A 12871-nucleotide genomic window follows, 5' to 3' on the forward strand; every position below is an offset into this window, starting at 1 on the left:
TTAGCTATCTAAACTCTCAAAATACCCAAATAGATAAACTCACTAAAAGGAAAGTAATCATCATATGGTACATACATCTGTTTTTGTTCATCATTTGCATAGGAGAACTCAAAATACTCGGCAGCAGAATACAGTTGCGTCCTCAGTTTCTTTAAATCCTGAATAACCAAAAAATACCATCAAGTAAGGGTAGAAAAGATATAACAACAACAATTAATTTTTTCCAAATTTTATCAAAATTCTTCCAAGTCTCTTGAGTCCTTGGATGTTGACTCATTGAATAATATTAGTCAGTAGCGAGTCAAGTGCTCTGATAGATTCATCATAAGCTAGCCTAAAACTTGCTGATCCGTCATGAATGAATTGGTCACTCATGATGATTGAAAAGAGAACAGTTCCTAGAATTACTTGAAAAGGCATTCGCAGTAACCATATAACAAATTGCTGTTAATTTCACAATAACACCTAATAACAAGTTCTCATTACTTTTGAGATGTTTGATGATGATGATGACGATGGTAGTGATGAAGAAAAAAAGAAAAGAGGCAGCAGCAGCTTAGGGGATCAACGATTATGCTGTTGTTACACCAAAGAGAAGACAAATATCCAGCTACTTACACTCATGACGGTCACCATCAAACATTGGGATTTAGAAACAAATTACCATCCTCATCATCATCAAGAAACAGTAGCCATATGTTCACAAAATAACAGAAACAGAACATATCTACGGTAAAATAATAGGTGTAACTTTGCCAAATAAAAACAGAGGATCAACGGAAATGTTTCCATTCCCATTTTCCAAGGAACTCCAGACCACCTCATTGTCAGTAACCAAAATCACAATCACTTCCATATATAGGTATCTTGTGTGTTTAGACAAGACCAAGTAGAATTAAAGCACTCTTCATGACATCCCAATCAAAAGAGAGGCAAATGTCCAAGTTATGATGAATCAATGCATTTCTGCAACATGGGTCTGAGAGAGAGAGATTACTTGGAGGCTATCTAGGAAGAGCAAGCTCTTGTGCATGGATAGCTCATCATAGGTGGTGGTGGTGGTGGTGGTGGAGTCTGGTGGGCCAAAGGAAGCAGATCCTTGTGGAGGAGGAGAGGAGGAAGGAGAGAGTGGCTCCATAGCCATTCGATGCAGAAGGTGGAGCGTCCTATTCTGCTCATTTATGCAAACAGCAAACACCCATCTCACCATCCACATCGAATTTTGAAAAATGGCACCGGTAAAAACCAAAGAGCCCCACCAAACGAATATGATTACAAAAGACAAAAAGAATCGATTTATTGATTTGATTGAATAGATCTCACTCGCTTCCGAGAGAGAGAGAGAGAGAGATTTTGCTTTCGATGTGTACAGATAGGGGCAGTAAATTCACTGCTTACTGGACTCAGTTTTCACATATTTAAAATAAACTCACAGTTTTCAAATATTTAAAATAAACTCACCAAATCCAAGATTCTCTTATATCTATATTCTACAACTCAAACCCATTTAAGACCTTAGACTACTCGCTCAAACTGAATTAGTATAGGCTTTCACAAGTAGCTATGTATGATGTTTTTTAGAGTAGATCCAAAATTTTGTCTCAACCATTTGCTTTAGATTGGTTTAACCAATTTTATAGTGAAGGCATCTAGAGTAACTTTGGTTGGTTTAGAATGAATGTTCATGGTTTCAGTATATATATGTGTTGAGGTAAATCCTACTTGGTTCGTTCAGTTTATAGACCAACATTGAGATTTAGTTTCATGTTGTAAAACCATAACCCACAAGGTAAAACAAAATTGAAAAAAGTGCAAGCTGGATCCAAACTTTAATCTTTTTCAACCAAAGCAGAAGACTCGGGTCAAAAAAGGATCCAGTTGAATCTATCTTTTGTTTTTAGATTTCTTTAGATTGTATTTGGATATAAGATCTGTATTTGGATAGTTAGTTAAGATATAAATTCATCTTAATTAGAGTTTATGGCTTATGTAGTTGTTTTGATTGGGAATTCTCGTCTAAAGATGAGAAACCCAAACGCATATTAACAGTATCTGTTGCAGACAGTTACTGGATTGGATGTTTGTGAGATATTTTGTTAACTTAAGAGGTTAAATGTAATATACAAAACATTATTCATGTTTTTGTAAACATGCTAAAAAAATAAGTACCTCTTTAGTAAATTGTTCTTAAAAAAAATAACATAACCGGTTATATGAGCAATTTATTGAAAAAGTAGGTTAAATATGTGAAAACTGAAGAGGATAATGTAAATTACCCTAAGTGACGTGATAGCCGACACAGAGACATTCAAAATCTGTCCGTTGATTCTTTTCCCTTTTTTTTTTTTGACATTTTTTCTTTAAACCATGTTTATTTATATATTGCTTTAATAAGCAACATAATCATGATGTGCATACGGGTTATGTGCTGTTGCCCGAACTCCAAAGAGGCCTTCTTTTTCCTAAAATGACTAAAGTACCCTCTACTCGCTTTGTTCCCTAATCATGGTTTGAGTCCCAAGCTTTAATGAAAAAAAATGGAAAAGGTTTTGAGTAAGTATTAATTAAATCAGCTTATCACTCACGAGGGCAAACATGTGTTAAGGAAGGGTGCAAACTGATTGGATACGGGCCAGGTCATGTTAGATTCTAATCCAAACCCAGACTTAGAAACATATCCAATCAGGTAAGGTTGGATCTGGATCAGAAATGAATGTGATAAAACTTGATCCGGTAAAAAAAAATATTAAAAAGAGGAATTTTATGTTAACGATGCAATCAAATTGAATTTTGATCCAAACCCAAATTAGATCTGATCTAAAAGACGGATTCAAATGCGACTGAATCAAAAAATAATACGAGTAAGAAAAATGGAATCCAATTTGAATGCACATTTGGATCTTGTTCGAAAAATCCGAATCCAAAAATAAGATGTCTGATTTAGATTGGGTATGTAGCTATATCCAATCTGTTTGGGCCAACAACACCACATCAAACGGTCCATACTTCCAATGTGGGTTCCTAAACTGGGTTAGTCCGATGGCTTGCCGAGACAATTCTTCTAATAATTTGTTCAAGTGGAGCAAACCAAAGAAATTAGGACTCAAATTTGAACAGGACCATATTAAGCTCATCACCAATCTTGTCAAAATTGGTTTCCAAAATGATTCGGAGAATCGGCTTAAATCAGTTGAATCCATTCGTGCTGAATTGACCTTTTAAAAATCTTGTTTTTTTTAAACAAAGTCAAAAATTCATAAAAATAAAAAATAAAAAACTTAGAATTTTTTTATCTAAAGCAACGAAAGTACATAAATAAAGTAAATGGTGACTTATAGCATCCAATCAAATTCGAAATTATGCAATTAAATACAACAGCCAATAAATATCACAAAATTTATAAGTAAAAACGATGTCCAAAAAAATCAGTGAAAAACATATTAAATTTGAACCATCCAATCACATCAACTTGGCCTTAGCTAAACTTGTTTAAACCAATTGGGTCCGACCTAGATGCAATCCAGACAGGCTTATATTTGAATGGCATGAGTTAGACTTGATGCGAGTAGGGCTATAGGCTTATTCATTATTGACACAGCAAGTGCCTGTTCTAACCAAGTCAACAACTGAATTGGAATCATAAAACCTGGCTTCTCCAAATGAGAACTCATGACATTCAATGCAATGTTGTTAAGATTCGGTTTACTAAGCGGATCGGTTTTCAAAAAAAAAAATTAAATCAGTCTAAATCAAATTAAATCGGATCGTTTTTCAGTGTGGCCGTTCTCAAGGATTTTTTTTTAGATTTACTACTTACAAATATATATTTTGAAAATATCTAAGTGAATTGATTCAGGGTAGAATCGGTGGCCCCATTTTTAGATTCGGCCTAAAATCAGCCATTTTTCAAAGTGGGTCGAATCGACCCTTGTATCCTTTCAACAAAGCGCCGATTCGTTTTTAATCGACCGAATCGGAACAATTGAGGCCGGTTCAGATGGATCAGTTTTTATTTGTCATTTCTGGAAAACGTAGACATCTTTCTGTCAATTCAGGAAAAAAAAAAAAAAACTAAACCGTGATATTACAGTCTTTATTACGGAAAGGCTGTTGGTTTACGGCCTCTCCCTTCTGTCGGTGCAAAGTCATTTGCGGGGCCCATCTCATTTACTTTGAGATTCAGACTTCAGGGATGGCAGGGGCCTTCTTCACCAGACGACAACCCATAGACCAGACAGGTGGGTCCAGTCAGTGAACAGGCTGATTCTGGATCCTATCCATGAAACATGATCCAGATCCGAGACATGCCCATGAATTTCAAGAGATTGGTTTTGGTTTTGAATACCAGACTGACCCGTCACTGTTAGTCTAATTCGTTAGAGCAATCTAGCGTACCCAATTAAGCGAGTCATATTCAGTTGTAGAGTTTACTCCATCTGAATTTGAATAGGTAATGCCTCAAAATTTTAACTGGAAAATATATGGTTTTTTAAATTATGACATTTCTTTAATAGAATTGAGCTCTAAGAAGTCGGTTTGCGCACCTGCGTTTACTAACTCTCTATAATAGAATTCCAGAAAAGATGTTCAACTGATAAAACCTTTTATATTGAAAACATAGTTATTTTAAATTTCACAACAAAAATATTATTTTGAAAATGGTTAGACATTTTAGGTGAATTACAAGTATTTAAAACAACATCAACAAACCACCAACTAATCTAAATCATTTATTTAATAATCAAATGGTTCGTATAAAGGTTCAATTGAATAAACAGTTATCAGCGCCAAGTGAATTTCATATAACTAAACAAAATAAAAAAATAGTCCTCATAATGCCTTGCAGTATCATGCAAACATTCCTTATCTTACTCATTATCTGTAAATTATAAAAATAGGGTGTCAAACTCCCAACTGAATCTCGATAAGATACATATTAATGTTGTATGCATACACGACACTAAGCATAAGTAAGCAAGTCATATAATATCATATAACATATAATAACATATATTCAACTGAATCTCAACATCAGTTAATTTCATGAAATACATTATCATAACATGTCATTATTACACATCATAACATAAGCATGCTTTCAATAAAACAATAAATAAACATAACAGTTAATGTAAAGTGATCCTAATAATCTAATTAATTATTTCTCTTGCTTAATTCTATAGGCATTCCCAAACATAATTCTTCATCTAATCAAGACCATTTGGGCATTTATTATACTATATATTTTGTTATAGTTTAAATGACTAATTGAATGGATCCAATAAGAGAATGGTCAACAACAAAGAGAAAATCTCTTAAAAGTAACAACAATAGGATCGATCCCGTAAAAGAAGACTTTGCAGGCTAAAAGAACTACTACCTATGACAAATTAGTCTGACACCCTAACTCTTATGACTGAGAAGCAAGTGAGACCTTCTGCCCATAAACAATAATAATATCTTAGGAATTTGTACCCTCTACCCTCTTCAAGGTAGACTTGGGATGCTAAATCATGCGATTTCAATATCCTATCAAAGTACTAAAAAATGTTTAATGTAGGGTTATCTTTATTAAGGTCATAGGTCAATGATATATTTTCATAAATTGGTGCACAATCAACACCCATTCGCTCACAATTGAGCTGTCTCATGTGCTTGCATGTCACACACACGCCTTACAACACAAGAATATCATTTGAGTTCATCCCCACAACACTGCACATACAAAGCACATCTACATGAGCATATGCAACACATCAATTCAAACTCTCACGCATAGATAAGTTTCTTGAACCGTGAGTTCACACTAGCGCAAACTAATCATGCATCATATAATTTATATATCATGACATGCAACAAAAATAATTAATTATCATGATGCATGCACATAAACTATATCATAACATACGTTGCATATCATACTCATGTAAGCACATAAACATATTATGCATTCATGTAACTGTGCAAATATCATTCAGTATATGTATAATCGTAACATAAACATTATTTAAAATACCCACATATATGCATAATCATAATATAAATATCATTTAAAACACACAGGTATCTAAGCATCAATGTGTCCATCTGGTTCAGCTTTGGAATCAAGACTTATCCAACTGGTCATCTATTGGGACACAAACACAAGTACCACAAATGTTTCAACTTGGAACTATAAAAACTAAATTTTATCAATCGGTATAATATCTATCTCGATCAGATTACAATGAAGAAAAATCTAAAAAGTTTACAGTCGATGCATATATATATTAGCTAATCATAGTCATAAACATTTTCTCAATTGGATTTGGAGTAGGGAGAAATACGTATTTTACTGAAACTGGTTTTTTTGGTCAATAACTGACCTATTTGATTCATCCCCTCCGAAGAAGCATCAATTCAGTATCTTTACATAACCATTTTTTTTTTATAAAAATTACTGTAAACAAATGGATATGTCTGAAACAATCTCCCACAGAGATCAGGTCCAAACTCCATCAAAGTTGTGAACTAAAATTTATGGACCACAACTTATTCAGGTTCTTAGATAGACTGTACTCCAAAAATTTTCAGGTTTCGGAACCAACTTTCATGATTTTTATCTCACATACCGTAATGAATCTGTGCACCCAAATTTTATTGAAACTTTCTCAATATGTAATCTAATATACATAAATTTCTTTATCCATAACTATAGAATATATTTAAAGAAATAAAATCAGCAAGACAATACAGTCAAAATACAAGATTTATGTAAGAAATCCTATTTCAAATTTTGGAGGTCATATTTTCTCATTCGGACTTCGTATAGAGCCAAAATTTCTCATGCGACTTCCTTAATGAGTTTGAAACATCTCTTAAAATTTATTTATTTTAGCCAAACCATTTAAGCATACGATAAAGTTCATGAAGTATCTTTGCTCATGAAAATATGTCATGTTATTTTTATTGAAAATCATGTATATTTCATATTTTCACAAAAATAAACCACATAAACATGATTTTCATGATTTGATTTATCGCAATACAATCAATATCATTATAAACATGCTTCAACATACTTTCATGTTGTATACAAAATCGCCCAATAGATGAAATTGAATCTGAAACACCCAAGAAATAGTTTTAAAAAACAAGTACTTGTACACCGAAATATGTATTAAAAAAATTAAAATTTAATTCTGAATCAAATACAAATCATGCACATGTATATCAGATCTAAGATAATGAACAAATCATAGGTTGATCATAATTTAATCAAACATACATCATAAATAAATTCATATAAACCATATATTTTCAAAAAAAACTTTCACAAACCCTAATCAATATGATCTATATGAATTTATTTATGAAAATAAATTCAGCCATAAATAAAATCATGCATCTAACATGAATATGGTTCAGATCATACAATATATAAATCATAATATGAAAAATAAGAGCAATAATTCCTTGAAACCAATTTTTTCAAAAAAAAACCCCGAATCCCCAAAAATGATTTTCTATATTCGGTTTCTTTTGTTCTTTTTTAATTTTTTAATTAAACCATAAATATCAATTTAATTATGGTTTATACATGTTGATCATGTCAAATACATCTCCATCATGATTTTAAAATATTGAACAAGATTTTTATGAAGAACGAACATGATTTAAGGTTTTTCTAAAAAATATTTTTGATAAAAATGCACTTGGAGGCTCGTAGCTCTCCAAAATCATAGGATATCTGTCCAAACTCGTGTTTAGGACTGATATCATCCAATATAAAGGTGTAAAAATTTAATCAGTCAAGCATATACAACCTTGGTGCTATGCACACATGCAAGTCAATGAGAGCATACATGAAATTGCATAGAATACCAAAACACCAAAATCACTAGGGGTAAAAAGTTTTCAACTTCACCAATTGGTTCTTTTTCTACCAGCAACACCTTCAACGGCTGCAATAATACCAGGGTCTTCCTCCTAGGGGTCGTGGGTTAGGTTGGAGGAAGGTAGAGTTATGAGAGGAGAGAGAAAATTAGAGAGAAAGAAAGTGAGTTAAGATTGAGATGGGAGAGGGGTATGTGTGGGGTCTATTTATAGACCCCCACCTCCCTTTTTATTCAATAAGATAAGGCTCTCTCTCCCCAAAACATGGATGGGGGAGAGAGTCCCTCTCATTCCCAATTGCTTGTTAATTAGCAAGTTTGAATGAAACTATAACTCCTACCACCTTAAGCTACTGCCTTTGACTTTTCTTTTGTTAATTATTTAATCAATTAGGGGAGATGAGAGGTGGGGACGTCCCACCCTCTCAACTCACCTCATCTAATGAAATCCTCATCTACATAGGCTCTAATTAGTGTAAATGGGTCCCACATTGGTGGTGTACCTTATTAGGGTCTAATCCATATATGATGGGATCCAAATCAAATAATTAATTTAGAATCTATATCCATAAGGTAAATCCAAAACCACATTAGATCCAAATACGAGGGTTTGGATCCATATCTAATATATTCATAATCTATTATAAAAATATTTGAGATCCAAATACAAATTAAATTTAAAAATTTGCACACATATATTAAACATAAAATGCATCTTTATTTATTTTATATTAAGAAAAATCACAAGCATTACAGGATTTGAATCCAGCTAATTGGATATGCTTCTTAAATGTTATTTTTCATATAAATCTGACTCAAAATTTGAATAGACTGGACCCAATTATACCAGATTCAGTCATGTCTACAACTGATCCATAGTTGACCTGTATACATCATTAATTTGATGCCCCATGTGAGTTGGGTTGTGGTCGATAGTAATGAGGGAAAGGGTAGGAGCCCACCTGCATGTGATCCATGTTTCTAGTTGTTATTCTAGTCCGGATATGGATCCAAAAAACCACATCCAGATGGTTTTGAATCTGGATATGATTCATCCATAATCCTTGTCATCCATTTTGAATTTGTATATGTTTCTGGCCCAATTGCATTTTGGGCTTGAGCAATGCGACTTCCCCTCTATGTCACAAAGATGTGGAACCATGACACATATGCTAGCTCGACTGGTGGGTTTGCAATTTTTTTAAAGAGTAGGGTATGAGGGCATAGATTTTCTTAATTTTTATTTGATTTCAAAATTTTTTGCTACGCTAATATATAAAAATTTACTTTTTGTTAAAACTATTAACTTTTAAAAAAATAATATAACAATTCATGTACATGTCATAATGTGTTATAGGCCAGGTTGTGTTCCATAAGGGCGTGTTTGATTGCATGTTCCAAGTGTCGCACGGGACATCGCGATGCGCATTGCACCAAACACTGGACATGGTGGATGTACGGCTGCGTCCTTGTTGTTCTGCCCAAAACGGGACCGTGTTCCCACATGTTAAAAAAAATTGGGCAGAGGGTGAGGTTATACCCTCTCTCTCTCTCTCTTTTCGTTTTTTCCTTCATTCTCTTGATTAGGCCTTTTTTATTTAGGTTTGGATTAGGGCTTTTCGATTTAGGGTTTCAAATTAGAGCTTGTCAATTTAGAGTTTTAATTAGGGTTTTTCTTTTATTTTAATTTTATGGTTTGAATTAAATATAGAAAAAAAGAAATTTCTTTGATTAGGGTTTTGAATAAAAAAAATTTAATTAGTGTTTTTTATATTTAATTTGATTAGGGATTTTCTTTGATTTGATTAGAGATTTTTATTTTCTTTGATTAGGGTTTGAATCAATGTTTTTTATATTTAATTTTACTGTTTGTTTATCTTGTATCTTAAGGTTTTTTGGTTTACTTATGATTTATTTTTTTGCAGTTTAGGGTTTATTTATGATTTATTTTTTAAATTTTATTTATTTTTAAATAAAAATACGATTTCCTATTTGAGTCAAAACAAACACAAAACAATTGTTATAAAACAGACAAAACATGTATTTTGTCTATTATGTTATACTGTTTTTCCCAATCTTGAACATGCAACCAAACACATCCTAAACTCAATTACCCTAAATAGCATGTCCCTGGGACATAGATTTTCTTCAGTTGAATGCTTTTTGATATAATTAATTGCTACTGACAATAGCTAGCAAGTAAGGTCTTGAAAACTAAATAATAGGTCCATTTGCAAACATAACCAGAAGATAAAAATTAGATAGCATCTCAAACACTAGGTTGCATATTGACAACTGCAACTTATTGTTGATTTTCATCAATAGGTACATGTTTAACATAATATGGAATGCTTATGGAGTGCATATGTACAATTGGGGGTATGCGGGCTTAGCTAGGGGGGGCGTGACCAAGGGCGTAGCTAGGGGGGGCAGAACTGGGCTGTAGCCAAACGTGATGGTGTCCACTTGGCATGGGAAACACGAGATGCCGGTGATTCGTCTTGCGACGGCCGGACGGCCAAATTGGGATCCTGGAATATTAGCTTCGTCCATCCACCACACATCTCTAGATGGACGGATCATTTCAATCCTGCGTTGAAACTTGGGACAAACAATTAACAAACCCAAATTGCTCTTTATCTCCTCCGAGCTTGGCATCAAAGCATATTCGTAAAGAATATCACGGCATTTGAAAAAGAATCTTCCTTTTTTATCAGTTCACCCCCAAGTATGCTTGGCGAACAAATGCGAGCCCCCCCCCTCTCTCTCTCTCAATTTGATACGAGAGGAAGATGTTTTCCAATATGTCAACCATAAGGTATGGCCCTTTGCCTTACTCTTGCTACTATTACTCATATCAATTTCATTGTATTGTTTAGTATTCAGAAAAATAAATAATTGTATATTCAAGGGTGCATCTGAAACTGGGTGTACTTCTTGACAGAAAGAGGTACCAATCCAAGGGTTTCTATACCAATGAGCTCATTTAAGTGAGGTGGGTCTCTCCTGTTTGCAAAGTGTGCCATCCATGTGGTTTGCAAAGTGTCCCCAACCAAAACCTGAGGACAGACTTTGATTGCCTACCTAGCAACGCTTCTTTGTACATGGCTATTTTGGCGGTCTTTATATCAATGAATTCATCTACTTCCATCGTTGATGGTCGGACTTGAATCAAATTCATGGCTAAAATAATTTAGTCTCTGTTTGGGAGGCGGAATTGCAGTGTAGATAAGGGAGATGATGGGAATGGAGTTGTTAACTACATCATGAGGATGTAGTTGAAATCAGGGGATGGGAGGTCATCTCCACTCTCAGATCCTAAATTCGAGCTCCCAAACAGGGGTGGGGGTAGGGGTAAACCGTCTTTTTTTAGTTTCTTTATTATTTTTTTTTGTGAATTTGACCTTACCTAATCTACATGTGAACAAGTTATTATAAGGTTTCAAAAATCAATGAGGGTTTGGTGGGCCTGTTAGAGCTCTCTTATAAATTTAAAAACTCATAAAATCATATTTTTTCATAAAAAAAAAAACACGATCCAAAAGCCGGTTCCTAGCAAATGGTCATGTTGAACACGTGTGAGGCAAGATTTACCAAACATGTCTAGAACATAAACCAGCAATGTCCACACCATAAGGACCATTAGGAGGAACCTAATTCTCTCTCTCTCTCTCTCTTTATATATATATATATATATATATATATATATATATATATATATATATATATATATATATATATATATATATATATGTCTTAAATCTGTCCGTACAGATGTGTTTGACACGGTAGATTTACTAGAAAATGGCACTTGGATCATGTTTTTTTTTTTATGAAAACATGATTTTTTAAGCCTTCAATATTTATGAAAATCTTAGACCATAGGTTTATCGAAAATGGATGATCCAAGAGTCAATTACTATAAAATCAAGTATGTAGAATACATCTATATGGTCAGATTGAAGAAAAACATTGAAAACCCCTTCGAAAGCCTGGTTAACAAGGCTGTTAGCTAGCAAAGTGGTTACCAGCTACCATCTTTTCTCTCTCTCTCTCTCTAGAGAGAGAGAGAGAGTTGGTTTCTCCTACCACTCATATGGTTTAGACAATGCTGATTTTTAATGTTTCAAGTCCGTTTGACAAATCTGACCTTAGAGATGTGTTCAACATCATTCATTTGCTAGGGATAGAGTGTTGAATTATGTTTTTCAATGCAAAAACATGATTTTGTGAATCCTTAAATTTATAAAAATTCAGAGTTGTCCATTTTTAATGCCTTATAAAACTAGCTCACTTGTCCTAATTGGATGATTCAAAAGCCTATTCTTACTAAACAAACCATGTAGATCGTATCTACAAGGTCATATTCCCTAAAAAAAATAGTAAAAATTGAACAATTAAGACTGCTCACACCCTCTCACCGTTAGGATGAGCCAATCTCTCTCTCTCTCTACATATATGTGTGTGTGTGTGATTAGGTCCTAACCAATTTATCCTCCTAATTATCCTAACTACTTAAAAAAAAATCATAGCTGTAAGGTTCTGAGCCTTTATATGTCTTTATCATTGCTTACTTACTAGAAAATATGTTTTAGATTCAATAATTTAATGAAAGAACTTGAACTTTTTATCATAAAATTTCAGTGCAGTATGAGTCATTGATTTTGTTCTCCTAAAGAAAATGTAAGCAGAAAATATACCAAATTCGATACATGTTTTCTACAGAGTAAGCTATAAAGAGTATCTATACGTTCAGATTAAGCAAACAACTCCAACAATGCTTTTTTGGGTAATTTTGGTTTCAATTTATACTGGATCCCTGCCAAAATAAGGTTGTATTGTTACCTGGGAAAGATGTTAAAATGCATGGCAGCACAGAACTGTGGAGTTTGATTTTGAAATGAAAAAAAATACTGATGCCAGTCATCCTCTAATATTTGTTTACAAAAGGACTGCTTTCTGCCATATGAAGAAACAAACTCCCAAGATTGTCAAGT

General features: G+C 33.5%; 1 protein-coding gene across 2 annotated transcripts in view; it reads right to left on the reverse strand.

The window, feature by feature from the left end:
• The window catches only part of LOC149814748 (uncharacterized), an 81039-nt gene that overhangs the window by 6902 nt on the left and 61266 nt on the right, over positions 1-12871 (reverse strand). For both annotated transcript variants that reach the window (XM_089990278.1, XM_089990277.1), the window contains one exon: positions 76-158. In XM_089990278.1, coding sequence (XP_089846404.1) covers positions 76-158 — 83 coding nt within the window. The remainder of the gene's footprint in view (positions 1-75; positions 159-12871) is intronic.

This window comes from Nuphar pumila, chromosome 15 (assembly GCF_984573655.1).
Source record: "Nuphar pumila chromosome 15, dmNupPumi1.hap1.1, whole genome shotgun sequence".
NCBI lineage: Eukaryota > Viridiplantae > Streptophyta > Magnoliopsida > Nymphaeales > Nymphaeaceae > Nuphar > Nuphar pumila.